Below are 26073 nucleotides of genomic sequence, written 5' to 3' on the forward strand. Positions count from 1 at the left end.
TGACCTCTAAAAATTCAGAAACTGAAAGGCAAAGCAAATGAGTCCCAAATTTGTCTCTGCTATAAACGTCAATTTCTTTTTGAAAGAAATGAATGTTTTTGATGAATGTTTTCTTGAATGCCTGCTTTTGGCAGTGCTGCCATCTGTGAAAAATCTCTGCCACGCTTGCTATTAAGATTTCATTTCCAAGAAGAGTTCATAGCTGCTTTAATAAATGGTTAAAAGATTGCCAGGAGTCCGAAGGGCCAGCAGCCTGCTTACCACAAGTGGCTTTTGTCACCAAGTAAAGCACCTTTGACTGATAAGCTTATAGCCCGCCAGACCACATGCAGCTTCCCCTGCAACCCTCTAACAAGCAACATTTTCAGAAGCACTTTAGCTATGTCGGGCACTTAGGAACCTAATCCCTATCGACTCTGAAGGAGATTTATGTTCCTGAATGGCTGGCTCACTTCTGGAAGAGGTCCCTGGGTCATGTAGAGCCTTTCAGAGATTTCACCCAACAGCCCCAACTCATTTATTAGCCCTGTAATACCATTCATCAACAAAACCCCACTCGCTCTTGCCCTAGGAAGCTCGAGCAGCCCCTGGGGCCACCAAAAGCCTTGGGAAGGTGCTGAGGGCTCGGCAAGGTCTGAGGAGCCTCTGCCAGCCTGCTGGCACCAGGGCTTGGCAACTTGGGACCTGGAGTCCTGAAATGGCTGGTGTATTTGGAGATCTTGTGCGTGACTAAATCAAGGGGAACAATAAGATCTTTTTCCAGATTCGGCAAACATCAGTATAATAAAAAAAAAAAAAAAAAAAAAAAAAAAAAATTAATTATATGCTTGAACACATGCACCAGAGCAATGCCCTGTATTTTCTCCTAATTGTTCTCCAAGCCTTACAGAGCCACATTTAAATAAAAATGAAGCAATTATTTAAACCGCAATTAAAGACGGAGCAATTTATTTTTAAACCAGAACTATCGTCAGCAGCACAGGAGAGGAGGAAGGAAGGGGAGCAGCGCAGCGGCCGCACCCCGCGTGGGGCAGATGCCACCCTCACCAGGGAGGGCACAAGGAGAGGCACCCAGGGCTTGTTTCCTTCTAACCATGGGGGTCTCCACCCCAACCCCAGCCCTGCTCATCCCTGGGACCTTCCCCCGGGGAGCTCAGCCCTGCCCCAGCCAGGTGACCATCGGAGAGAGTCCTGTGCCAGGAGGATGGAGCATCCTTTAGGGAAAAAGGCTGCTTCACAGGGGGAAGGCTGGGGAGAGAGGGAGGAAGAGAAGGAACCACAACAAAAACCCACCCTCTCTTTTCATAAGACAGCAGAATTTATCAGCCCGCAGCCCTTCACATCTGTCTCCTCATACAAAATGAAAGAGGCTTTGAAAAACAGAGGAGATGAAATAAAGGCGCCTGTGTGAGGAAGCTGGCATTTCTGCCACTGTCACTGTCACCATGGCAGGAATAATGACCGTGATTGTTTCTGCATCTGTGTACGCACAGGGAGGAGGGGGGGAGGAAGCACACACCCGCACCAACACCATCACCACCATCATCACCATCACCACCACGGCCCTGCAGGGGTGAGCCAGCCAGGCACGTGCCAGCCGCCCCGCCGGACACAGCGGTGACAGCAGCACGACGTGGTGACGGCGGCACGACGTGGCCGGGACTTCAGCCTGGCCACACGCAGCTTGGGCACATCAAAACGTGGGGTTTGAGGAGCAGGTTTGACCTGAACACCTCACACAGCACTTGGCTTGGCTGCGGCCAGCAGCTCCCTGCAGAGATCAGGGAGCAGCAGGAGTGGAGCTGGCACCCGCTTCACTCTGTTATGTGATGAGTAAAAAGGAGGAAGAAAAGGAAAAAAGCTAGGGCAGGGTAGAGAATCTGAAGATAAAGCCACCCCTCTCCCTTCAAACAAACTTCTCAGAGCTGGCTTGAGCATTTTCAAGAGGGTTTTGGTGCTTTCTAAGCCCACTGCATGGTCAGAGCCCTGTGCCCAGCATTCACACATGGGTAGTGATCATGGCATGGGCTCAGGCTGTGCCGATACCTGCCAGGAGCTCACACCTCTGAGGATCTCAGCTCTCCTCTAGCAGGAAGGTCTTTGAAACGCACAGAAACATCAGGATTTAGCAAACACCTTCCAAGCAGGGAGATGAGCACAGCCCTAGTAATCCAGAAGGACCCATGCTTGGTCCAAGGATGGGGTTCGGGTCCAGCAGTGGGTTCAGGAGGTGTGTGTGGCACCATGGGTCATGAAACAGCTGGATCCACTGCAGCCTGAGGACTGGTTCCCACCAGAGAAGCCTCTTGCAAGGATACAGACCAAGCTCTGCGAGCTCCTCCAGGCCAGGAGTTCCCTGGGGAGGTTACCCAGGTTAACCAGTCCCCGCTGCACCCTGAACCCCTCAGCCTGGGTTGCTCCCCTTGCCTGCACACCACCAGAGGGCTGCTCCACAGGACCACCTTCTTGTTTCCCTAATTCCTCGCTATTTCCTGCAAAATCACAATTTGCAGTTCTGAGCACCCAAACCTGTCCCAGCACACAGAGCGGTCCTGGGAATGGGAGAGCCCAGGCAGATGCTGCCCCTGCAGATCCTCCTCTGAACCTCCACTGCCCCCTTCCCGACAGCACTTCTGCTCCTCAGGACCACCCAGATTTATACTCCCAGGTATGGGAGGACACGGCAGCTCCCAGAACTGCTCCTCCTCTCCATCCTGTGCCTCGTGCCGCATCGGGATCGCGCTCCATCACCCCGCAGGGCTTGGAGCGGGACAAGGGCATCCCGGGGGAACACTTCTCCTGCCCCAAAACCCTGCTGGGAACACCCAGAAAAAGGTTCCACGGGGGTGGGGGCAGCCAGCCCCCTGCCAGCCCCTGCCCGGCCCCCCGCAGCCTCTTATTTACTTGTTGTAGTCCCTTCTCCCGGCGGGTGTGCATGCGTGTGCGAGATTGTCTCCAACGTGACTCTGCATTATCAGGGCTATAATGAGTCCTTGTTAAAGTGGATTTGATGGAATAATTATATTCCAAAAAAACCTGCGGGAAAGCGCTCTCCCCTCTTAAAGGGCAGGATCATCAAACGTTCTTGCCACATTATTTGCAGTCACACCTTCTGCTGCATCTGCTCCTTTTAAAATCTCTAACTCCAATCTGATCTGAATATATAAATCTGAATTATCACAGCAAAAGGAGATGTGCTCACACCTTTTTTTATCTGTTGCCATGGCGATTAGATAAAATTCACGCCAAGTCTCTGGGGAAGGATGAAATGATTTCAGACAGAATCTCACCCCACTTGGTGAGAATAACGCCTGGAGCTACTTCCCTCTGTAACAGGTCTGGGCACATGTCACAGCCAGAGAGGGTGGCAAGGGGTGGGGGAGAAGCCAGGACACCTTTAGAGACTCGGGATGGACAGGAGAAAAGGTTCTGCAGCCCCCCCAGACAGGGGAGGGAAGGACAATGCTCCTTTAAATCACATCAGCCAGCCAGCCTGTCCCAGGCAGAAGCTGCAGGACTCACTGAAAAGGCCAACTCCTCGCCAGCTGCTTGCCCACTGCTCACAGCTCTCCTGAGGAGCTGCCCCTGCAAATGCTCCATGCACACACACAGGCTCTGCCCTGCCCCGGGGGAAGCAGGAGGTCACCAAAAGCCACAGCCCTGTGCTCCACCGCAGGTGACACCCAGGACAGGGCAGCAGGGTGGCCTCATGCCCAACACGCTCCAAGCACAGGCTGCTTGTTCCTGGGCACCTCACCTGGAACTAGCTGGGGCTATTCCCCATCCAGGCAAAACCAAATAAACACCCTGCCTGCCAGTGAGGATCCTCACCAAACTCATCTCCTGACCCCAAAACATCTCACTGACAACAAACACCCCACGGAGCAGTGCCTGGCACCTCGCCATGTTTACTGTCCCAGCATCTGCTCTTCTCCAGTGCCAGGAGGTTGGTGTCCCCCAGAGCAGCCCCATTGATGAGAGCACAATGCTGAATTATCCAGGTCCTGGCTCCTCTGCCTCCCGGACCATCCCTCCAGCCCCTCGGGGTTGCACCCCAAAACCCTGCCCAGCAGCCTGGAGCTGATGGGGGGCTGCAGTGGGACTGGTGTGTGGTCACAGCTCGGGTGTTTCTTAGGGAAAAGCACACCAGAGAAGAGCACGTTTCGGGGTGAGCAGCCACACAGAACCAACAAGAAAGCAGCTGCAATTTTATTTCCCACATCATGAAAGAGCTGCTGAAGAATCCAGTGAACAAACGGGCACTGCAGAGACCGGGGCAGAAAGGGCTTCTTGGGTCACATTAAGCTCATCCCCGAACCACCACAAGGAAATTAGCTTAGGTGTTTTTTAAACTCCTAAAAGACAACTGCTCATCAAGAACATACACAAAAACATCTCTAAAGCTTCACAGAACTGATCTTTTTTTCTCCCTGCCCCATCCTTCTGGCAAGCTTTCTGTTTTCCTTTCAAGAGAAAGAGCTTTGTGGATATCCAGTGAGCAGCAAAGTACATCTGAGTATCTGCAGCCCTCAAAGGACACGTATTGGGGTTGCTGAGAAAAGCAGCACCCTTAGGAACGCCTGCGCCTTGACAAGTGCTGTGCTGAGTTCTGCCAACACAGTCTATCGAGCACACGACACTGAGGCACCAAATAGCAGCTCAGCTCAGGGCTTGCCAGTCCAGTAACACTCACTTGTCTCCAAATCCTGGCTCTCCTGTGCCACTCCTGTGAGGCCCGGAGCACTGACAGGCTGGGCAAGAGGGGACAATGGACACTGTCACCTGTCCTTGATGCTGGTTACACCCACCAGGGCTTTGGTTCCCCAGGGACACCACGGAGAGCCACCCCTGACAACAAATGCTTGGTGCTCCCAAGTTAACACCCAACTTGCTCAAGTTACTCTGTACGCTCCCAGCCTGGAGACAGCACATCAAAAACATTAACTTTTAAAAAGCCTTTTACCACCTGAAGTTCTTAAACCTGTTAGTAGCAGGAGCTTCTCCCTCTTTCCCTGCAGAAAAGGCGGGGGGGGAGGTCTGTGAAACACTCTGGTCAGCCACAGCCCTCCCATCCTCCCCCAACTCAAATGCACACCAAGATTCATCAATAGCATCAGATTTGGCATCCCAGCCCGGTGGGTGAAGCAGAGCCTCACACACAGCCCCTGGGATCCACCACCATCCTGCCCGGTGTCGATGGACAGGCTGGGAGGAAAGGCAAGAATGATTTTGATGTGAGCACCGGCAAAGCAAATGGGTTTTTGAAAACCCTATAATTTCTCTGCAACCCTTGACTTCACTAAACACACATTTTTAGACTGCAGCACAGATAGGCATTAAACAAAAATGAGCTGCGCTGATGATGATTTATGTGCGGGATAACCTTCCATAAAGAATTTCTCTTTGATTCCAGGGTAAGTTACAGCGTTGCCAAGTTAACCAAATAACACCCCTCACCACCAAAACCGCAGCAGGGCCCCACAGGCAGAGCACTTCCCTGCGACTGCTTGGAGAAATCCTCACACTGTTCCCCCATGGCAGGGACTCCCTCCTCCTCTCCTCCCCTGCCAAGAACCAGGACACAAGCAGAGACTCACCAGAGGTCAAGACAAGACCATGTTTTTGGTAACAGCAGAGCCACTTTTAGCTCTAACACAAGAGCATTTTAAAAAAATAAGCTTCAGGCAGATACTATATTTGTAATCCAACAGCAAAACATGTTTGCTTGTGTTGACTCTGCACTGTAACACAATTTATATGTTCTGTCTTTAGGGTAATTATTGCTTTAGAATGTTAAAATCGTTCCACTCTAATTAAATCATCATATTAAAAAATCCACTGCCACAGCAAACTTGAGAACCAGCCTGGTTAGGATCACGCGAGTGCAGGGATGCTCGGTGCACAAACCTGGAGCTGAGTGAACCACCTCTGCCAAGAGGGACTGCAGTCAAGACTCTGCTCCATCCTGCAGGATCTGGAGTGGTGGGACAATCACCCCCTTCCCAGAGAGCCCTGCCAGCACCACATGGCACCACCAAGCCCCCAACACCACCGAGCCACCAGCACCACAGGCTCTGGTGCTGCTGGACCTCTCCATGCCCTGGGCACTGGCAGGCACACACCTGGGTGGGCAGAGCATCCTGACACCACAGGAGCCAGTGTCCTGCTCACTGCTGCCCTTTGCCACAGGACTGTGCTGCACCCAGGGGCACCAGCCAGAACCACCACAGAACCAGACACCCCTCCAGGTGAAGCATTTGGCTCCTTAAGCCAAAGCCATCCCTGCCAGAGGGATGAGAGGAGGTCCCTCTCTGTGCTCCTGCCCTGCTCCTGATGGCATCTGCCCTCCCACCCCACGGCACTGCCCGCTGAGCAAGGCTGAGGCTGGAGCAGCCCTGGGACTGGCTGAGCTGTGAGCAACCACCACACACAGAGCTCTCACTTCGGGCAAAATCCTTTAATTCTCCTCGGATCCCCCCAGGGAAAGCAGTATTGATTGCTTTACTACCAGCTTACACACACTGCGCGGGGCCGCCAGCGCTGCCATCAATACCAGCTCTGAGGAGGGAGCCAGGAGGTCACCTGGGGACATGGGGACACAGGGCTGGACCCTGCTGTGCCCAGCACCTGCCTGCAGCCCCCATGCTGCTCCCAAACCTATTGCTAGCCCAGCAGGAGCCCGAACCTGCAGTCCCAGCACACTACAGCTCCTCTCAATCCACACAGAGGTGCTCAGGAGGTTGGGTCCCAGCAGGACTCCAGCTTTGCAGGACACGTCCCATGCTCCAGGGCCAGCACACAGGGCTCAAGCTGCCAGATGCCCAAAGCAAACCAGCTCGAGGCAGGATGGGGCACAGACACTGCCACACTCACACCAGACATCTGGGAGCCCAGAGATACACAAACCACCGACCACGGCACCGAGGAGACCCTGAACACAACACATCTGCTCCCAACACTGGTGCTTTCCAGCCCTGAGATGGTCACCAGTAAAAGCCTTGGCTTGGGCACGGGCAACGCAGCAGAAATTGAGCCTCCACACACAGCAAAGCAGCTTGGATTTTCCAAGAGAACAGCAGCTTCTCTCTTACCTGGGATGATAGAAACGGTGTCTTTCTCCCAGGACACAACACTAACGTATTCCTGCACTGAAGAGGGGATGAGGCACTTGAAGACAGCCACGTTTCCACGCATCGACCTTTGGTCCTCCACCCGAACGGTGTACGGTTCCCTGAAAACTGAGGAGAAAAGCAGATGGTTGGTGGCATGACAGTGCTGGAGGAAAACACACTGCCTTTCACTGTAATCCCACGTTTCCCAAACAAACCGGCCCACCCAGCCACAAACTGCTGCCATCCAAAACACCTCCCCACTCTCCCGGGGAGGGCAGCTGCTCTCCTTCAGGGACTGACAGATTTCCAAGCCACGGCACAGTGGGAGCCGTGAGCTGTCCCCAGGATGAGCCCCGCTCCTTACATCCTCACATCCCTTTGACAGGGACTGGTGACAAGGGACCCTGTGACACAATCCCCCAGCAGCACTCACTGGGTCAGCTGGGTCCACCCCAGCCTCTTCAGAAAGGCAAAAAGGTGTCACCATACCCAGTAACACAGGCACACACCAACTCCTCAACTCCAAACATAAAACTCAGCGAGTGCAGGTGCCTCCTTACTGTGACCATAACTGTGCCTTGTAGGACACGGGCACCTGGGCATGGCTGTCACAAGATGGATGTGCATTCAATCTGCCATCAAGCAGCCCTTGGCCAGGACAAAACAGCTTAACAGACCTCCCGGGAGAGAGCTCCTGAGCAGCACAAAGGGGAGGTGTTTTCCCAGGGTGGGAAGCACCCACCAGCACCGCAGCACACGAGCAGGAGAGCCGTGGGAGGGTGACAGCACTTCCACCTGGGGTTCCCCAGCTTTCAGGGCACCCTGCTCTGCTGCAAGAGGTTGAGACAGCACCAGGGGAGGGGTTGGCATGGTGAGGACATGGGGAGAAGCCCACCATGGAAAGGCAAAGCCTCCACAATCACATGGAGCAGGAGGTTTATTCATGGGCTTTAAAGGCCAGCAGAGACCATGAGGAGCATCCATCCAGTCTGGCCTCCTGCACCCTGGCTGCCACCATCACTGCCCCACGCTCCTGGCCTTGCCCAGGGGACGATTTCCACAAGGGAAATGTACAGCCACAACTTAAAACTTCCTATTAGCAAGAGCTTAGCTCCTAGAGTCAACCAAAGGCTTTGCCAAACCTCCCCAAGGAGCCCAGCCTGAGGTCCCCAGCAGGAGGGGGAAGCAGCTTCGGGCTCTACACCCGCATCTCCTGCACCCCATCTGCTGCTGGCCCTCCTCCACCCAGCTGTGGTTTATGGGTAACCTGAGAGTGCTGGTAAATAATTCACTCTGCAGAAGGGGGTTAATACCAATTTACTCTGCAGTACAAGGTATTAAAATAAAAATCCCTGTAGTCACTTCTGTCGTGTTCCCTCTGGTAGCCCCACTTTTAATAGGTTACATAATGAAGCCATTCCTGGGCTATTAGCCCTCCTCAGCCTGGTCAATAATTTACTATAATGGCTTTTGGAATCGGCTCTTTGCCATATTCCTCCCTTTTTCTTTGCTTAATAAGCCTTGGCGTGCTGAGGCTGGATGCTACGGTGGCAACAGGCAGGCTAGAGGAGGGTGGGGGTCACGATGGGAGCCTCCCCATCACAGTCAGAGGTGGTCTGGCTCCTCCTGCAGCTGTGAAAAGACCCCAGGGGTGTGTGGTCGGGTGAATTCATGGGAGAGGACCTCTCTTGCCCCAAGGCTGCAGCCACACATGGCCTCTGTGCACTCACTGGAGCCCCCCAGCCTGCATATCCTGAACCCCCCCAGCCCAACGAGGTCCAGTGCTGGCTCTGAGCATCCTGCCCTGCCCTCTGCCTGCAGGGCATCCCTCAATCCCCTTGCAACACCCAGCTCTGCTCTGCAGCATCACCAGCCCGTGCCAGGGTGTCCTCAACACCAGCAGGCCAGGGAGATAAGCCAGCACCTCATCCAAAACCCAGGACCCGCAGAGAGCTCCTACCTGCTTTAACACGGATATTGGGGCTCCGGATCTTGCCAGCAGAGTTCTCCGCCGTGCAGAAGTAGTCGTTGTCGTGGATAAAGCTGTTGAAGGCTGATGGCGAGAAGGGGTAGAGCTGCAAAGTCCCGTTGGCATGGACATGCCGGATGTGGGGCACATCGTAGATGTCGTCACCTGTGGCCAGGTACCACCGAAGGACGGCGCTGGGTGACCCTGCTGCTGGGCAGGGGATCACCACCCCCACTGTGCTGGAGAAGGTGACCTGCTGGATAGAGTCGTTCACAAAGTAGAGGCTGGTTCCAACATCTTCAGCATGTGCTGTGGAGAAAGCAGAGGCCACAAGGGTTGGTGGGGGGGTTGTTAATAAAGAACTCGCCCATCCCCGCTGGCACAGCGAGCCCCCCAGCACAGCTTCCCCCCCAGAGCTAAGCCCTGAGCCCTGCACACATCAGAGCAGAGCAGAGGAGCATCAGAGCATGGGCTGGAAGCATCAAGGCCACCTTCACAGGCCAGTGCTCTTGCTGGCACTGCAGGCACCTCCCCAGGACAACGAGGGGCTGCACAAGCATGGAGGGAGACCCAGGGTACCCCCCTGACTGCCAGACACCTGTTGGCAACACCAACACACCCAGTGCAAGCCTCCCCCAGCCAGGCAGAGATCTTCCCTCTACCCACACGCTGCAGAAGCCCCAGAAGAAGGGGGACAGTGCTGCCCCCCACTCCCAGAGGCAGGGGAGCCCGGTGCCCCCTGTCCCTAAGTCCAAGCAGCATCCCCAGATCGATGAGCTGGGACAGGCAGGGATTGAGGGCAGCACCCGGGAAAGCTCTCTGGGCTCCAGGAGAAAAACACTTCCCTTCTACACCCGGCGGGAGGGGACCTCTCCACCCAACTCCTCCGGCCTCTCCTTCCCACTCTCCAGGACCACGAGCTCCCCCTTCTCAACCAAAGCGAGCAAGATTGCCTATAAATAAGGACGAGGAGGCCCCAGTCACTCCAAGCCGTTTGCTTTTTTTAGCCGCGCTCTCTCCGAGTGGGCGGAAGGAGGGGATGCAGCGCGGCCCTGGGCGGGTGTATTAATAGCTCCGGCTGAGAGCACCGCTGGCGCGGCCGATGAGCAGATCACTGCCGTGCCGCCGGCTCACAGCCCGTCACGGGGGACCCTCCACGGCCTCGATTCCCTGCCCTGGGGAGGAGGGGTTGGGAGCAGGGGTCAAAGGGAAAGCCTCAGCCGTTCGGACTGCCCTGCAGTGCCGTGGCGGCCCCCTGGAGGACTGGCCACACAAAGCTGCCTCCAGCACCGTGCCAGCCTGCTCCACACCATCCCCAACCGCGCCATCCCCAACACACCTCAGCCCTTCCCAGAGCAGAGTTCTCCCCATCCTTCTCACAGCTGGATGGGCAACCTCATGCCTCTCCCAGCAGCCATGAAATCACAGGCAGCAGTGCCCGGCTCTCATTCTCCACGTGCTCTGCATCAAATTGTCACCCAAAATGACAAAGTTCTCTCCTCTGCCTCTGCTGAGCTCTGCTGTCCCGTGGCAGGGACCTGCACTGCCAGAGCTGTCCAGCACACCCATCCACCCAATGAATGAGCTGCCTGGCAAGGGCCAGCGCTGCCACCACGCACGGAACAAGGGACCTATAAGTCATCTATAGGCATCTTCCTTCCTTCATCCCTTTCCCTGGCACCACTGCATCCCGTTCCCTGGGTCCGTGCACAGGGAGAAGCAGACAAAGCCACGTGCTTCTCCTTCCCTGCCAAGCACCAGCAGAAGGATGGAGCAAAGGGCTCCGGCGAGCCCCCACGCCACGCTGCCAGGCTTCACAGAGCCATGGGGCCACCACACAGCCCTGCAGGTGTCATCGTGTGACACCTCCAGCCTGGTTTGTCGGCATGAATCAGCATTTCCCTTCGCCGGAGCAGCACGGTGTGTCTCCCAAACACGTGGAAGAGACAAGCGTGCGTTTGCGGGCAGGGGAAGGGAGACAAAGCGTGCCAGCAGCAGAGCTGTTTGTGGCAACGCCCGCCACCCGAGCAGAGCAGAAGATGGCTGGAGCCAGGGCACACAGCGTGGCAAGGAGCACAGCAAAAGCCACCCTTCCCCACCCAGGAGCATGCAGCTGTGATCAGCACCCCAGCATCCACCCAGCTCCATCCAACTTCTCCAGCCCAGACCACGGCTTGAGAAGGTTCCTGCTCTCATTCAGACTGGAGAGCACCCACAGCCTGGCAGCCCCCTGGGAGGTTTAGAGACAGGCGGGTGAGGGGCTGGGAGAAAGAGTGGAAAAATACCTCATAAACAGAGAAATTCAGATTACCCATAAAGCTTTTTCAGGTCAAAGGGAGAAACGGATTTTCAATAGAAAATGGGGGTTATGGGATTGGCAATAGTAGTGTGACAGACGCATAGAGTTAAATCCGCATAATCTCCTTTACCATTTAGCATTGAGCACACTCCTAATTCCATGTTTCATAAAACTGTCTCCAAATCGCCCAGAGAGATTAAAAATTTAGAAATAGCACCACAATATTTTTAAACCAGAAATCACTGCTCACATCTGGTCAGATGTGCTGACCCTAACCTAAATATCGAGGGCATTAATTCTCATGAACCTGAAAAGAGGAGGCTGGAGGAGTCAAGACGGAACAGATTCTGCCAGGGAAGAGGCTGCGACGCAGGCGCACGGCCCCGAGCATGGAGAGCAGCCTGCCAGCAGCTGGAGCCACGCAATGCCCAGCCAGGCACAGGCAAGCTCACTCTGAAAGGTGTGCATTTCAAGTTAGGAGAGAGCAATCTTCTTAAATTGTAGTAAATTACAACCTAGAGGTACTGAAATATTAATATCTCTATCTGAGTGAGACACTTTGCCACCTTCCCCTCGCAATGTTTATCAGTCTCCATGGCTGGACTTGCCAAACTCCCCTGCTGCCCGTGGCACAGGGAGCCCAAGCACAGCCCTGCTCCACATTGCACCCCACGTGCTCCTTTGCAAGGCCATGAAGTGTCCCCAAGACCTGCCACCAAGCTGTCTTATTTCTGGGGGTGGCAGCCTCCTGTCCTCCACACCTCACCAGGAACAGCTTGTCCTCTCCTGGGAAGTGGAACACTGCACTGGCAGCACCTTTCCCAGGATCTCCCTCTTAGGATTGGTGGTCGGATGGCCCAATGCCCACCCCAGTATCCCCCTGAGGAAAGATGCTGCCCGGGGACCCCCTCTGCCCAAAGCCCACCCACAGGAGCCATGAGGCACCTCCAGCCACCAGCCATATCGGGCTGCAGGGATGCTGTGAAGAACAGCAGGCTAATCACCACCTCACCACTCATTTATTATCCTCATTAAGGGTGTTTGACACCTGCCCTGTTCAAGGAGAAAGCGAACCAGAGCCTGGCATGCATTGTGGGGTGGGAATTCCAGGTAGGTGGCAAGTCCTAATCATTCCTCCCTCCTGCCTTATGACACGGCTATGACTCCATCACACACCACCTGCACATCCCTAACACTGGAGCATCCTGTGGCCTTCCCTGGACCCAGCTTCCTTCCAGCCCTCATCTTCAGGAGGCTTTTAACAGCCTTTTTCCTAACTTGGGAAGTGACCTTGGAGCTGTCAGAGTGAGAAGTGACACCCCCAGCACCACAGCAGGGACAAGGAGAGCAGCGACTGGGACAAAGTGAGGAGCACACGAGGTTGGTACCCATTGGAGCAGAGCCCAAGAGGCACAGGGACCCTGCCCCGGGCAGAGCCAGGCAGGGTGCCAGCCCACCCTGGTGGTTGCTCAGCCTGAAGGGTTAGAGCACCATTCAAACACACCACTGGCTCCTTAATGCATCTGCATGGAAATGAAGGCCTGAACCACCTCCAGCTATTACGCCAGCACCCAGGCTGAGGCTGTAACCCTTACTTGGGAAGAAAACCAAACCTCTCCCTACTCATCTGCCTGGCCCCTGAACCTCCCACCTCAGTCTGATGGAGGTACGGGTCTCACTACCTCATTTTCTTTGCTGGCCCTCAGCTGGACATCCCCAGCTCTGCCCCACCACTGAGCCCCCCAGCCTGCCCCAGTTCCCCCAGACCCCACTACTCCTTGGGGTGAGGAACAAGCACAGGGACCACGGGCAATGGCCTCTCCCCCCAGCAGCCACCGACACACCGCAGCCATGCGGAACACCAAGTCTGAGGAGCTGCAGCTGAGTCCCAAGGGGACATCTGGTGACAATGCTGAGCCAGGTGACAGCAAGGTGCCCCCCAGGGGAGGCCGGGGTCTCTGCCATCATGCACGCCACAGCCCTCACGCCCATGTCCCCAGGAAGAGACAAGGATTCCCACCACAGGGCTGACAGGCAGGAAAAATGAGGGGAACGGATCAACGGAGCCAGTTCTGAACCCTCGCTTGCCTTCTCCTTCCCCCCCAAGCTGTGCCTGCCCCCTTCCCTCCTGGAGAGGAGCCGAGGCAGCCCTTTCCAAGAGGCAGCAGCTGGGGCAAGCAGCAAGCGTCAGGAAATGCTTTTCCTAAATATTTGGTACAGCTCTGCTGGCAGCTGATGGCGGCGATACGCAGATTGGATGTGGAGGGGTTTATTTCCCCACGATCTACAAGCAGGGAGAGGGTAACTCACCAAACCATGATTATGCAAAACCACGGAGCTGGCTACCATCTCGGTTTCAAAGACAAGAAAGCCTCTGCACCCAAACCTGCCACTGCATGAGCCTCCCAGAGAAGCACGCGGCGCAACGACTGCAGCAACCAAACACCTTCCTCCTTCATGTCCTCCTCAGAACTCGGATTTATTACCAGTCTGCTTATTTGGGGGGTGACAGAAGTTCCCGTGACCCAAGGCATGGCTCAGAACCCACATGCTACCCTGTCAGGAGAATTCCTGCCACAAAAGAAGACGCTTCCAGTTCCATCCTTCCTGCTCAGCTGCCTGGAAGGAGGATGGAGCACTGCCTGGCCCCCCACCCCAGCATCAGCTGGGCCGAGTGCAGGGCTTGAGCCCCCCACCCCAGCAGCCCCCAGCTCCAAGAACATCCCTGGCACCCTGGCACAGTTCCTCTGGAGAGCAACCACACCAGCAAATATCAGGGCTGCCTCTATCAATTTCCACAGCCCAAGGCAGGAGCAGCCCTAAGCCCACCCCATGTGCAGGTAAGGGCTCTGGGCAAGTGGCCACCGCGGCTCCCTGTGCCGGGAAATTTTGGCTGGCTGCAGGATGAACAAACACGGGGCACGGCGAGGAGTTCAGCACTGCGGGCTTCTCCTCCGTGTGTTTAATGAGGTTTCCATGTTTCATTTCAGAGACAAACGAGCTCTGTGCCACGCTGGGGGGGCCGAGATGGGGAAGAGATTAAAACCCACAAGCGGCATAGTTCGCTGCACCCAATCCAGGGATATAATGTAAATATAATGCCAATATAAATCAGGCAGCTGAGGGATCTCCCAGGCCAGAGATGTTTTCCCAGCCCCAAGCCTCTCAATTTTGACCGGTATGCTCTTCATCACACCGCTCACCACTCACCTCCCCTCCTCCTCTGCCTGGCTGCTCTCACTCGCACTGCCAGACCGTCCTTCTGCTCAACTCCCCACTCCTGCACTTGCCAACCACCTATTTCTGTTTATTTCCTAAGCAGAGGAGAAAGAAGCAGCTACAGCCCATCGAGGGATTTCTAAACTTCAGTGGTCCCTTGGATAAAATGTTTATTTGCTTTCAGTCTCTACTTGAGCTCTTGTTCCACTGCAGGAACACATTAAAAGGATGTGCTTCAATGCCCAGAAATATTAAGTATCTGAAAGGTTTATCATGCATTAAGCAATTCATTTTTTTTATCCTATTATTATAATGAAACTCCTATTGTATTGCCATCTTCTCTTTGGAACCATTTCACTTTAACACTTTCCATCACTGAGACTGTTCAACACTGAAGATACATTTTATTTCTTAAAAAAAGAGAAAACGAGGCCACAAGGAGTTGTGCTAATGGAGGCTTTTAATTTGCTCTTCTCGGAAGAGATAGCTCTGTGGGAAGAGATCCCTTTTCCAAGAAGCTGGGGGTGAAAACATGCAAAAGCGACAAACCCAATGCAGCTCTATTATTTTGACTATTGGGGGGAAAAAATTGTAGCGTCCTCGACAGTTATTCGTTTTCAGTTTTGTTTTTTTCCTTTTAGCACAGTAAAAAATGCAAATGTAAGCAAAGCAGATGCTGGCACGTTCAGCTGAGCAGATCCCAAACACAATAGCGATTTTGGGTAAAGCTCCCAAATGCAGCTTTTCTCCAGCTTGAATAAAGCAGCGATTCCATAATTAATAATTGATGGAATAATTGATCACCACCACACAACTGGACAGGATGCCCTATTAAGCCTCAGTAAATATTTTTCATCAGATTAACATTCAGATAAATGGGTAATGTAATAGGCAGCAGGAGAAGTCTTATAAAAGGAGGCAGCTCTATCCCCTTTCTTCCACTTTCCTCATTTCCTAAAATTTGCCCCTTGCCGTTCTCAAATGTCAAAAAGACAATTAGGGCAAATGTCATTTGACATCCTCCAAGCAGACAATTTTCCAAAAGGTGGGCACTTCCATCACCACATCTGCAGATCAGGTCATGTGCAAAGAGGCAATTTATTACAGAAACATCATCAAAAATTCCCGCAGAATCGGAAACAGGCAATTCCTTTATGTAACATCGATTGATCGCTGTACCAAATGCTCTGTGATTGAGCTACCAGTGTTGTGGGCAGCCCTTTGGCTTGTTATAAATTGCATCTATAGCAGAGACTCGCTTCAGAGTATCACCTCTATATATTCAGGCAGCATTCACTTAATCTCAAACTTCAAATTAATCTCTGATCTTCAAATGTGCATCTCCTTGACAGACTTGTTTCATTTTTCCCCCAACCCCCACAATCTGATTTATACCAAGCCGCTGGGTTACACTTCATACAGCACTCCTGGAGGGAAGGATGCGATGGTTAAAGCATCGCTGGATTTATTCCGTTTTATGGGATTAGCCCATTCCGGCTCTAAGTCATCCCGGCAAGTAGGGACGGGGAACGCAGGTCTCGGCAGTGCCGCTCTAGCCCCGCTCCCAAATCTGAGGCTGCTCAGTGCGGTGCTTCACCCGCCGGCCCCGGGGAGCGGCTGCGGGATGGCTCCGACCCGGCCCCGCTCCGCACCGAGCGCTCCCGGAGCCCCGCAGAGCTCCGGGCACCCCGGAGCGGGCGCTCCGACAGCCCGACAGCACGCACCCAGACCTCGTAAACTCCGTCACGGCTTCCCCAGAGGGGCTCACCCGGAGCCCCGCAGCCCGGGAGGGCGCCCCGAGGGCTGCGACCGGAGCCCCGAGGTTGACCCCCCCGGAGGAGCGCACCAAAACCCCGCAGCCCCGAGGTCGGTAGCCCCGGGGGATCGTACCAGATCCCGCAGCCGGCTTCCTTCGAGGGGCTCGCAACCAGCCGGTTCCCCCGGCGGGGCTGCCCCAGACTCCAGCAGCCCGGGAAGCCCGGCCGGGCACCGCTCGACGGCGGAGAGAGCCCGACGCCCCCCGCCCGGTTCCCGGAGCTCCCCCCGCCGCCCCCGGGGCGACCTACCTTTCCGCAAAGAGTACAGCAGGAAAAAAGTTACCAGCCACATGCCATAAAGAGCACCTGCGGCCCCGGGCTGCGGCGCAATTGCGGGCGGTGCGGTGCCGTGCGGTGCCCCGGGTGCCGCGCTGCCAGCCCGGCCGAGGTGCCCAGAGCCCAGCTCGCAGCCGCTCCTCCTCCTCCTCCTCCCTCCTCCCTTCTCCCGGCGAGTGGCGTCGGGAGGGTGGGCCGGGCTCCCGCGCACTCCCCGCCCCACAGCCCCCGCCGAACCGGGATGCCCTGCCCGGGGTGCTCCTCTTACCCCACACCTTCTCCCCTCGGGGATGCGCTCCCCACTGCACCCTCCCCCAGCCCGGTGGGCTCGCACCTGGGCAAACATCCGCGGCTGTCCGCAGGTGCCCCCCGGGGGTCAGCGCCAGCCGGGCTTTGCCGGACACACTCCATAAAGCCGAGCTTCCAGCCCGGGGGGGGCTGGAGCTCAGCCACCACTTCCCCCACACCTCCATCTCCCGCAGAAAGGCGGATTGTCCCCTGGGTGAGCCGTGTCCTGGCCGCAGTAGCGTGCCACAGCCACCTAAGAGGTGCCACTAGCAGCTTTCCTCCTCCTGGACACCTTCAGCACCCTGAGGACAGAAATCTGGTCTTGACAACACGAACAGCCCCAAACGGTGCTGCTACTCTGTCAGGGGACATAAGAACAGGGCCTGGCAGTCTTCATTACACATGCATCCCCTTCTATCCAGCAAATAGCAAATAAATAGTAGCTAATGCTTCACTTCGGGGTGTTATTTATCTCAGGCTTAATTCGAGCCTAGGATCTTACTCCCCAAGACTTAGTCGCGGCAAAGCTAATTTGTCTGGACCATTAGAGCAGTTCAGAATGTCTTTTCTTCAAGTGATTATAGCAGGTTTTCTTTGCTTTCCAAAACAGCCTTTCCAATCCCAATTTGTTAGAAAATAAACAGAAAGAAAGATTGAAGCATTCCAATTTCCAACAACATAACAAGTGGGGAAAAAACCACCAACAACAAAAAACAAACCAAAAAAAACCCAACAACAAAACCCATCACATCATGTGCTGATTTTTAAAAATGCACTGTTTAGATCTGGTGGAAATCTATGGCCTTTCCTCCTCCTCCCTCTCCGAGGATGTGCTTCCCCTGCCTTGGTGCTGCTGAGCTCCATCACCACCGCCTGCTCAGCCGGTTCCCAGGCCGCCTCTCCAGCTCTGTCACAGTGCGTGGGTGTCCCCAACACACAGCCCTCCCACCCCTGTCCCCCACCCCCCTCCAACCCCCCCCCGTTGCTGGCTGCTGGCTCGCTCACACCCCGGGCCGTGCCACCGGCATCCCGAGAGGCGACAGAGCAGCAGCTGCTGCACACCCAGCGCCCACGCATCCCTGTAGGAATTGAGGTGCATTTCAACTGCCACCTACGTCCCTGTACAGATGTTAGCTGATACTTAGCAAGGAAATTTGTATTCAGGCCCATACCCAAGGTAACCAGCAAATCCCAGGCTCTGGGGACCCCCAGCCACATGCCAGGATCTGTCCCCCTCCTCCCCAGCAGCTGCTGCAGGATGGCAGCACCGGCCAGCCTGCTAACAGAAACGCTCCAGACACAAAAACGCTACATTATTTCGCTGCCCGGCACACAATGTGCTGGACTCTTGATGGTTTCTGCCCTCCTACACTCAGCAGCAAACAAATCGGGGGGTTAAGGGCTGGCAGGAGGGAGAGGGGTGGCTGGCGGGACACTCCCTGGCACAGCACCCACAGGGCCCCCCAGATCTCCATTTGAGGCATGTGTGCAGGGCGAGTAAATGCTACTCACAGGTTCATTTGTAGCTCCCTTAGCTGTTCAGCATCTCCAGCAAGTTTCCTCAGCATCCCCAGCACAGGGACACAGCCTCCACACAGAGCACTAACCTCTGTGGAAGCAGCACACGAGGAGAAAACAACTACAGGCTGAGAAGGTGCATCACCATCTCTGGCTCACACTCGGGGAGCCACAGCAAGCCTCTGACCTGTTTGAGCTGTTCACTACAGCCCCTTTTCCTCCCCCATGGATTGCTCAGCCCAGGCCATTTGTCAGCCTTCCATGCCCAGCCGTGCAGGTCTGGCAGTGGCAGTCAGGCAGCCAGGCACCCTCTGGTGCTGACTCCTGCCAGCCCACACCTGCGACTTGGCTCCTGCCCAGGAACATCAGCCATCCCACATCTGAACATGCACAGGAGGCTTTTGTGCATCTCCTTTGCATGAGCTCAGGAAGCTGGTACCCTGCTAGCATCCATCCCATCAGCTCACCAGATCTGTGTCTGGTGCTTCACACAGCTGGGATCATCACATTAAGTATTCGGGCAGCACTGACCTGCAGTTTGGCACGAGAAAGGAAGCTCCCAGGAAGTGAGGCCAACCCTGGCACTCTGGGAGAACAACATCTCCCATTCCCTGCAGCCACTGACCTGTTCTCAGGGAGCCAGAAACCTCCTAGACCCAGCAGCACACCCAGCTGCACAGGTTAACTTCATAACAAAGAATTATTTCCCTGGCCCAAACACCACAAAAAAACAGAGGAGACACTCAAAGGCACAGTTCTGAGGCTCAACAGGCCTCCCCCTTGGAGAGAAGGGACCCTCCCCTACAGTGGGGTCTTTCCCACAAATAACACTGCACACCCCTATAACCCAGGCTGCCTCCACTCACCAACCCACCCTGGCGTTTATCCTGGCTCCAGGCAGCATTTACCCTGAGCTCCAGGCCCCCCACCCGAGCTCTGGGGGCTACGGGGGTCCCCCGTGCTCCTGCACCTCGCAGCCAGCCAGCTACTTTTCCCTAAGGAGAGGGGAAAAGCTTTATTTTACACTAACACGCAGGAAACCGCCTCCCATCCAAGCACGCCGAGGGGCCCTGGGGCAAACGGCCCAAAAGGAGGGCCCGGCAGCCCCCCAGCTCCGGTGTCTCCTGCCGGGACACTCCCCGTCTCCCACTCGGCACCGTGCCCTCGGCCGCCCCCCCGGACAAGGTCCCCGGAGGCCGCGGCCATTATCCCAGCAGGGCTACTTACCGGCACCATCCGGTCGCCACAGAGCGCTTCCTTCCCACGCGGCTACGGGCTTAACCTCACAGGACCTCTCGGGGGTGTCCAGCCGGCCCGCCGCGACCCCTTCTTATGGGCTGTGGGGCCGCCATGCTGCCTGCCCGACCCCACCTGCCCCTCCGCACAGGAAACTGTGTTTCAGCCAGGAGGGGCTGGGGAGCAGCTGGGGCTGAGTGCGGGAGCTGCACCTGGGCCAGGGCGGGCTCGCCTGCCCCCTGCGCCCCTCCACGGCACCCCCAAGGCTGGCCCTGTACCCGAGGGGGCAAACGTCCCCTCACCTTACTGCCGCCCCGCTCAGTGCCTCAGTTTTCCAAGTGGCAGCGCGCAGCGAGCGGCTGACCACGTGGAGTAAATGCCCCGACGATGGCGAGGGGCCCGGGTCAAGGGGGCTGGCAAACCTGTGGCCAGGCAGATTCCGGCAGATCAAGGTGTCCCAAAACGGGCCCGGTGGGTGGCTGGCGCTGCGTGTCCATAAGGAGCTGGAGAAGGGCTCCAGGTCCCCCAGGGCCAAGCGGGACCTCGTGCCCAGCGTCGGGGCTTGCTGCCGGCGCGGGAAGCCGGGATGCTCCGGGACTAAGGAAAAACTCTTCCCCGAGCAGGAAGCTGGATTTTTGCTTCCCCCTAGTGTCGCGTTCAGGGCGGGCGGGAAGCCTGGCTGGGCTGCGCCCGGATCTGTCCCGACCGGCTCCATCATCCCAGCACACGGGTGCCACGGGATTCCCAGCTGCCCAAGTGGCTTGGGAGCGCAATCTGGGGACACTCGTGGCAGTTTCTCCCGTGACACCGGGCAGTATTTCAGCATCCTGGGCTCTCAAGCCCTGCCTGGCTCTGGGGCAGCCGTCCATCTTACTGCGAGCAGTTCTTTCCTGATAAGTGCTGCTTTGGGGCATGTGCAACATGGAAATGAGGGCTGAAATACTATTTACTTAGGTTGGGAGGATAATTTAAGGCCGTGGAGCGCTGCTGTTTTGGCAAACATGTTGCTGTTGATGGATGCACTGCCTTTTCGGGAGCAGAACAAAGGGAGAACGAGGCGTGTGGCTGGCACCCCGCCAGCCAGGCCCCATCTCTCCACATCAAGTGTTCCTCTTTGGCTCCATTAGTCACCATTTGCTGCTCTCCTGTTTTAACTAATGAGGAGACATTTTGCATTCACATTTCCTCCCAGGCCACATGTGTCCCTGGCAGGCTGGGCGAGTTGAGCACCCTGGCTGCTGGTTCTGCTCCTGCCAGGGTTCCTCATCTCCTACATTCAGTCCTGGATTAAGCACAAGATCTGGCCAAGCCACAGCCCCTCTCCCTCCTACCTGTCTGTCCAGAGACAGGTGAAGCAAACAGGGAATGGCCGGTGCCAAGGGGGAGCTGTTTGGAACTGGAAGTCTGCCCAGAGGAAAAGGATGCTCCAGTTGTCCACAGTATTATTTACCCAATCCCTTTTCTTTCACAGGAAAGGTTTACTTGGGGAGGATTAATGGCTCAAGGGACTGCAAGAGAAATCCTGTGAGACTGCTGGGTTCAGGGGTGTAGATGAACATCTCAGCACAGACAGGTCACACTTCCCACTCATCACTGAATGTGCTTGTGCCTTTCCTCTGCTCCTGGCTCCATCCTGGAGGGGCACATAGCTAAGCTGCTCACTGGTCAGCTCTGATACCAGCCTGGCCTCCAAACGTCACCCCCAGCTGCTGAGCACCCTGACAATGTCCCTGACCCGTGGCCGGGGGTGCACAGGGCTGTGTGGGTGTGTGTGCACACGTGGGTATCCACAAGCCATGCAGAATAATGCTATTAATGCCATCTGGTGCCGAGACAGAGATCCCCCTGTGCAGGGAGCCAGACACAGCTTTTCACTCCCCCTAATCTCCTCCCTGGGAGCTGCAGGGGCTCTGTCTGCAGGGGGACAGGCACCCTGAAGGGCATGGCTGTGCCTTGAGCCCTGGCAAGGCCGGGCACTGGGAAAGAGGTCTTCATTTAATTTCATTCCCTGTCATCTTATTTAATTCAGTTTCATTTTCTGGCTGCCTTCCTGGTTTCTTTAGCTCCTTTTTTAAGGGGACACCATGGCACTGCACCCCTTGCTGTTGAGGACTGGAGTTGGGAGTAGGGAGCAGGCAGAGCTCTGCTGCCAGCAAACCCTGCATCTTGTCTGCACCGCTTCCCAGGAGAGCTTCTGCCCCTGCCAAAGGTCTCTGGTTCTTGTTCGAGCTGTGCAAAGCTGCCATGAGTCTCTATTAGTGGGTCAGTGTCAAGTCAGAATGATATTTCCAAATAATCTCCTTACTGGGTTAAATAAGCACCTCCGATTAGACAAATTGCATGGATTTTGTCTAATAACCTTCCTCCAGTTAATCCTATTTTCCTGTCAATGCCTGACCTCGACTGAAGCCCACATGGACCAGGTGAGATGGTTTCTCCTCTGCCAGCAGCACCGGGATTCTCAGGCTTCCAGGACACCAAGCAACACTGATTTAAGCACTCAGGGGGCTGCAGACTCAGAGAGGGCTTCAGGTCCAGAGCAGACCCCCCAACCCGAGCCAGGCAGGAGACCATCCCCATGGCATCTGGCTATGCTGTGACCCCTGCTCTGCCTGCTCAGGGTGAGCCCAGGCATGCCACGGCTGCAGGGGAAAGGGGCAGGTGGGATTGCCAGAGAGTTTTGTTGCTTTGTGGTTATTTTTAAAGGGCTGTTTTCATTTCTAGGCTGAGAAACCACAGAGCTGGGTGCAGCATCCCAGCCCATCCTTGCCCGAGAGGATGCCTGGATAAAGCCATCCCAGAAGCCCACACAGACAGCACATGCAGCGGGTGCAGGGCAGGGCTGCAGACCCCTCCCTGAGTGCCCCAGGGGAGGGCATGGGTCACAGGATTTGGGCACCCCCAGCCCACATCCACGCAGGCCCTGGTGCTAACCCCACCCCAGCTGCTCGGGGCCCTGGGTGGGTGGAGGAGGCAGCGGAAACCTTTCCTGGGTCAGTGCTGGAAGGTGGCTGCAGGGCAGAAAAAGTCACTGGTGCCTGGACAGGAGAGTGGGCGACTCAAATGCCTCTGGCACAGAGCATAACCTCTCAGAGCTCCAACTTTATTAGCCAAGAAACTCTTGCAGGATCTAACCAGAGGGGAAAGCATGAGGGCAATTTGTGTTCCAGCCTTGCCTGGGGTGAGCAGGGTAATGGATCCACTGGAGCGAGGTAAGGGGTGGCCCTTAGCAAGGACTCCTCTGCTTGGGATGGAGCTCTGCTTCCACAGTGGTGTGGCAGCTCTGAAAGCAGAGAGGGGGTTACAGAGGCATGGAGGTTCAGCACAGACACAGATGCTCTCCTCCTGAGACAAAGCCCCAATGAGATACTGCCCTGAAGTGTGGGTACCTGGAAGCATCGGGGTGCATCCTCCTGCACCCTACCTGCAGCTACGGGTCGTCCCCATTTCCTTGCCTGTGGAGCAAAAAGCGAGGGCAGAGGTGTTACCCTGGGATGGGAGGGAGTGTGAGCCCAGAACCTGGCCAGCCCTTTCAGCTGGGCAGGAAAGCTGAGCCTGCCTTCACACCGTGCAATACCCACCTCTTCTTCTTCCCTCCACAGTGGAACCGCTGGCCTGGGGGCAAGAGGAGCAACTGAGGTCTTCTGTGTCTGGAACATTCCCCCCAACACACCCCATCCCACCCAGCCCCCAGAGCTGCCCTGGCCACAAGAGCCCTCTCAGGTGTCTGTTCTTCTCCTAAAGCTGCTCCCACAACTTTTCTTCTCCTTCTCCCCAAGCCCAACATCACTGGATGCAGCTGTGATGCTGCGGCCACCCTGTAGCAATACAGGGAAGAGTCACTCAGCACCGGGTCTCCCCACAAGCTGCCCAGGTCTGAGGGCTCTGGGAAAGCTGCGCTCTCACTCTGGAAATGTCAGAGTTTTCCCTGCTATTTTTAATTAGTGACCTTCCCTCCGAAGCCCTGGCACTGGCAGGGAAATGCTAAATGTTTACGTGGTCTCCTTCCCAACTCACTCCCTGCTGGGAGCTCGCCTAGAGAGAAGTTTCCCAGGCACCTTGGATGGTGGGGCAAGGTCTGCAGCCCCTAGCCCCACCACCCTGCCTGGGGTGAGGGGGCTGGCAAGCAGAGAAAGGGCCACACAGAGGGGACAGAACCAAGGGAGGCTTGCAGCTCACCCAGAGCACTTACTGAGGATGACGAGGAGCCCGATGACAAAAGCCACGACAGCGAAGATGAGGCCCCCGTTGCGGATGGTCTCGTAGTCTGGGGAGGAGGAGAGGAGACCCAAGCCAGCATCAGCACAAGGCTGAGCCCCCAGCCTGAAGCCCCCCAGCCCTGCCCATCCCCCTGTCCCCAGCACACGCTCACCATAGCTGAACCTGTCCAGGCCCTGCTTGGGCACTTGCTCTGGAAAAGAGAAGAAACCCAAGTGAGAACCAGCGTCTGGTCTGGGGGTGGGCACCAGGACGAGGAGATGAGGTGGGATCAGGACAGAGAGCTGCAAGAAAGGACTCTCTGGTTTCCCTACAATGTAGCCGAGCCAGTAAAGAATTCCCAGATTCCTGTTTTTCGCCCCAGGAGGTTTGAAGCTCACAGTGCACTGGCAGGATGTCTCAGAGCCTCTCAAGCTCCTGGTGAAGGGGCAGGAAGGGATCCATCCTGCACTGTCTGCAGCAGCAGGTTGCTATTTGCTGAGGCTGTGCCGATGGCAGAGCTGCTGTCACCGTGTCCCCAGGAGCTGCTGCTGCCCACAGGGCTCAGCGATGGCTCTGTACAGAGCACTCAGCAACCCCTCCAGCTGACACCATGCCACAGCAGCAGCAGCATCCTTCTGACATATGCGTGCCACTGCTCCAGCCACCTTACCTGGACACTTGTCCCTCTGCCAGGAGCTGTTTGGAAGCAGAAATCCCCCTGAGAAGCCAAACACCAGCTGGCACCAATGTGCAAGAACCCTGGGTGCCATCCCTGCAGCTCCCCTGACCCTCCCCATCCCCAGATTCCCCCCCATCCAGGATCCTGCCTGGACCAGCGACCACGGAGATGAACCCATGAAGGCATCTGCCCCACAGGGAAGCCTCTTTTTGAGGGGTCCCAGCAGGGTGCCTGCTGGCCACCCAGCTCCTGGAGCACCCTTACCGTCACCCATCGTGTCGGCGTTGTTGTCCAGCGGGCTCCTGGCTCTGGGAGTGGGCACCCACAGGAAAGAGCATTAATTGGGAGACAAACCTCATTAAACATTAACGGCTGGGGTGTAATGGTTATCGCAGTCACGAGGGGAGGGAGGCTCAGCGCTCCAGCCCGCCTTTGGGAAGGAGGCCCAGGAGGGGAGGGCAGGCTGGGCACCCACCGTGCCAGCTGGTGGGGAGGGCTGGGCACCCCAGGGCTGTGGGTGTCCCTGTCCCAGCTGGGAGCAGGTGGCACGCCCTCCCTTTGTCTCCCAGGCCAACTGGGCTTCACCTCCCACTGTGTGGCAAGCCTGGGGCCAAGGGATGGGCTGGGGGACAGGCTGCCACTGCTTTGTGCTGGGGAGCAGTGGGAAACATCCCATCCCCAAAACGGCTGGGACAGACTCTCCCAGCCCATAGGCCAGCATCCCAGGGGACTCTGCATCATAGTGATATCCACAGTGCATCCCATCGCAGGCTGGGGTGGGTAGTGGGATGCTGCACCACTGGGGACTGTGCCTGGTGACAAGGCCAGCTGCCAGGGGGGGCTATTCCACCCAGTTTGCTGTAATCTCACCATCATCACACGCCTGAGCCCGTCAGCCCTACAGTGACTGGGGGAAGCCAGTCCCAAGAGAGTGATCCCCACACCATTCCCAGGGCTGGCTCCAGGAGCCCTTGGCAGCTCAGCTCTGGCGCCACGGGGTGAAGCCAAGCCCTGTGGGGTGATGTGTGGGGCCATGCTGCTGTCACAGCACTCAGCATCCCCCGCAGCCAGCGTGCCAGCGGCCACCACACAAGGTCCCAACAGACTGAAGGACAAGGGGGCTCTGTGCTGGCACCCCTCGGGGCTGCAGGGCCGGGCTCGCTGCCCAGGTGCTGCCTTCACACCGTCTCTCTCGGGCTTTTGTTGAAACTGCTGCTGGCTGCAGAACAGAGCGGGGCAGGGAGGGGGCTTGGGCTGTCCCTGCTGCCTGCACAAAGCCCATCTGTGCTGCCTGGGGACATGCTGCCCCTGGTCCCCTGTGCCCCAGCCAGGCTGCCAGCACTGCCCGACACAGAGGGACAGTATATGGGACTCTGTCCCCTGTCTCACCCAGCAGAATCAGAGCCCGTGGCTCCTGTCCTGCTCCCTGCAGCCTTTCCCTCCTGGAAAGGTCACAGCCC

General features: G+C 56.4%; 2 protein-coding genes across 5 annotated transcripts in view; both read right to left on the reverse strand.

Moving 5' to 3' along the window:
• Positions 1-16838, reverse strand: part of DSCAML1 (DS cell adhesion molecule like 1) — a 79122-nt gene extending 62284 nt beyond the window's left edge. For 2 of the 3 annotated variants that reach the window (XM_071769105.1, XM_071769104.1), the window contains exons 1-3: positions 16666-16838; positions 9073-9390; positions 7092-7238 (exon numbers count right to left, since the gene is read on the reverse strand). In XM_071769105.1, the coding sequence (XP_071625206.1) occupies positions 7092-7238; positions 9073-9390; positions 16666-16708 (508 nt within the window). In that variant the 5' untranslated portion in view covers positions 16709-16838. The remainder of the gene's footprint in view (positions 1-7091; positions 7239-9072; positions 9391-16665) is intronic. The other variant, XM_071769107.1, reaches the window with a different exon arrangement.
• Positions 16839-22816: 5978 nt separating this feature from the next.
• Positions 22817-26063, reverse strand: FXYD2 (FXYD domain containing ion transport regulator 2). 2 transcript variants are annotated; one of them, XM_071769117.1, is made up of 7 exons: positions 24878-26063; positions 24605-24652; positions 24107-24145; positions 23927-24001; positions 23316-23349; positions 23124-23189; positions 22817-23017 (listed from the first exon to the last, which is right to left on the reverse strand). In XM_071769117.1, the coding sequence occupies exons 1-6, from the start codon at positions 24885-24887 to the stop codon at positions 23165-23167; spliced, it is 231 nt and encodes a 76-aa protein (XP_071625218.1). In that variant the 5' UTR covers positions 24888-26063; the 3' UTR covers positions 22817-23017; positions 23124-23164. The 2 variants fall into 2 exon arrangements, with proteins under 2 accessions (XP_071625218.1, XP_071625219.1); XM_071769118.1 differs by lacking the exon at positions 24605-24652.
• Between the last annotated feature and the right edge of the window lie 10 nt (positions 26064-26073).

Source organism: Heliangelus exortis, chromosome 26 (assembly GCF_036169615.1).
Source record: "Heliangelus exortis chromosome 26, bHelExo1.hap1, whole genome shotgun sequence".
Lineage (NCBI taxonomy): Eukaryota > Metazoa > Chordata > Aves > Apodiformes > Trochilidae > Heliangelus > Heliangelus exortis.

Excerpts from the sequence above, each read along its gene's own strand:
- FXYD2 (XM_071769117.1), bottom strand. Across the intron at positions 24,002-24,106 it reads CCTGGACAGGTTCAGCTATG|ACTACGAGACCATCCGCAAC; the intron begins GTGAGCGTGTGC and ends CCTCCTCCCCAG. Across the intron at positions 23,350-23,926 it reads CGGGCTCCTCGTCATCCTCA|GCCAGCGGTTCCACTGTGGA; the intron begins GTAAGTGCTCTG and ends TCTTGCCCCCAG.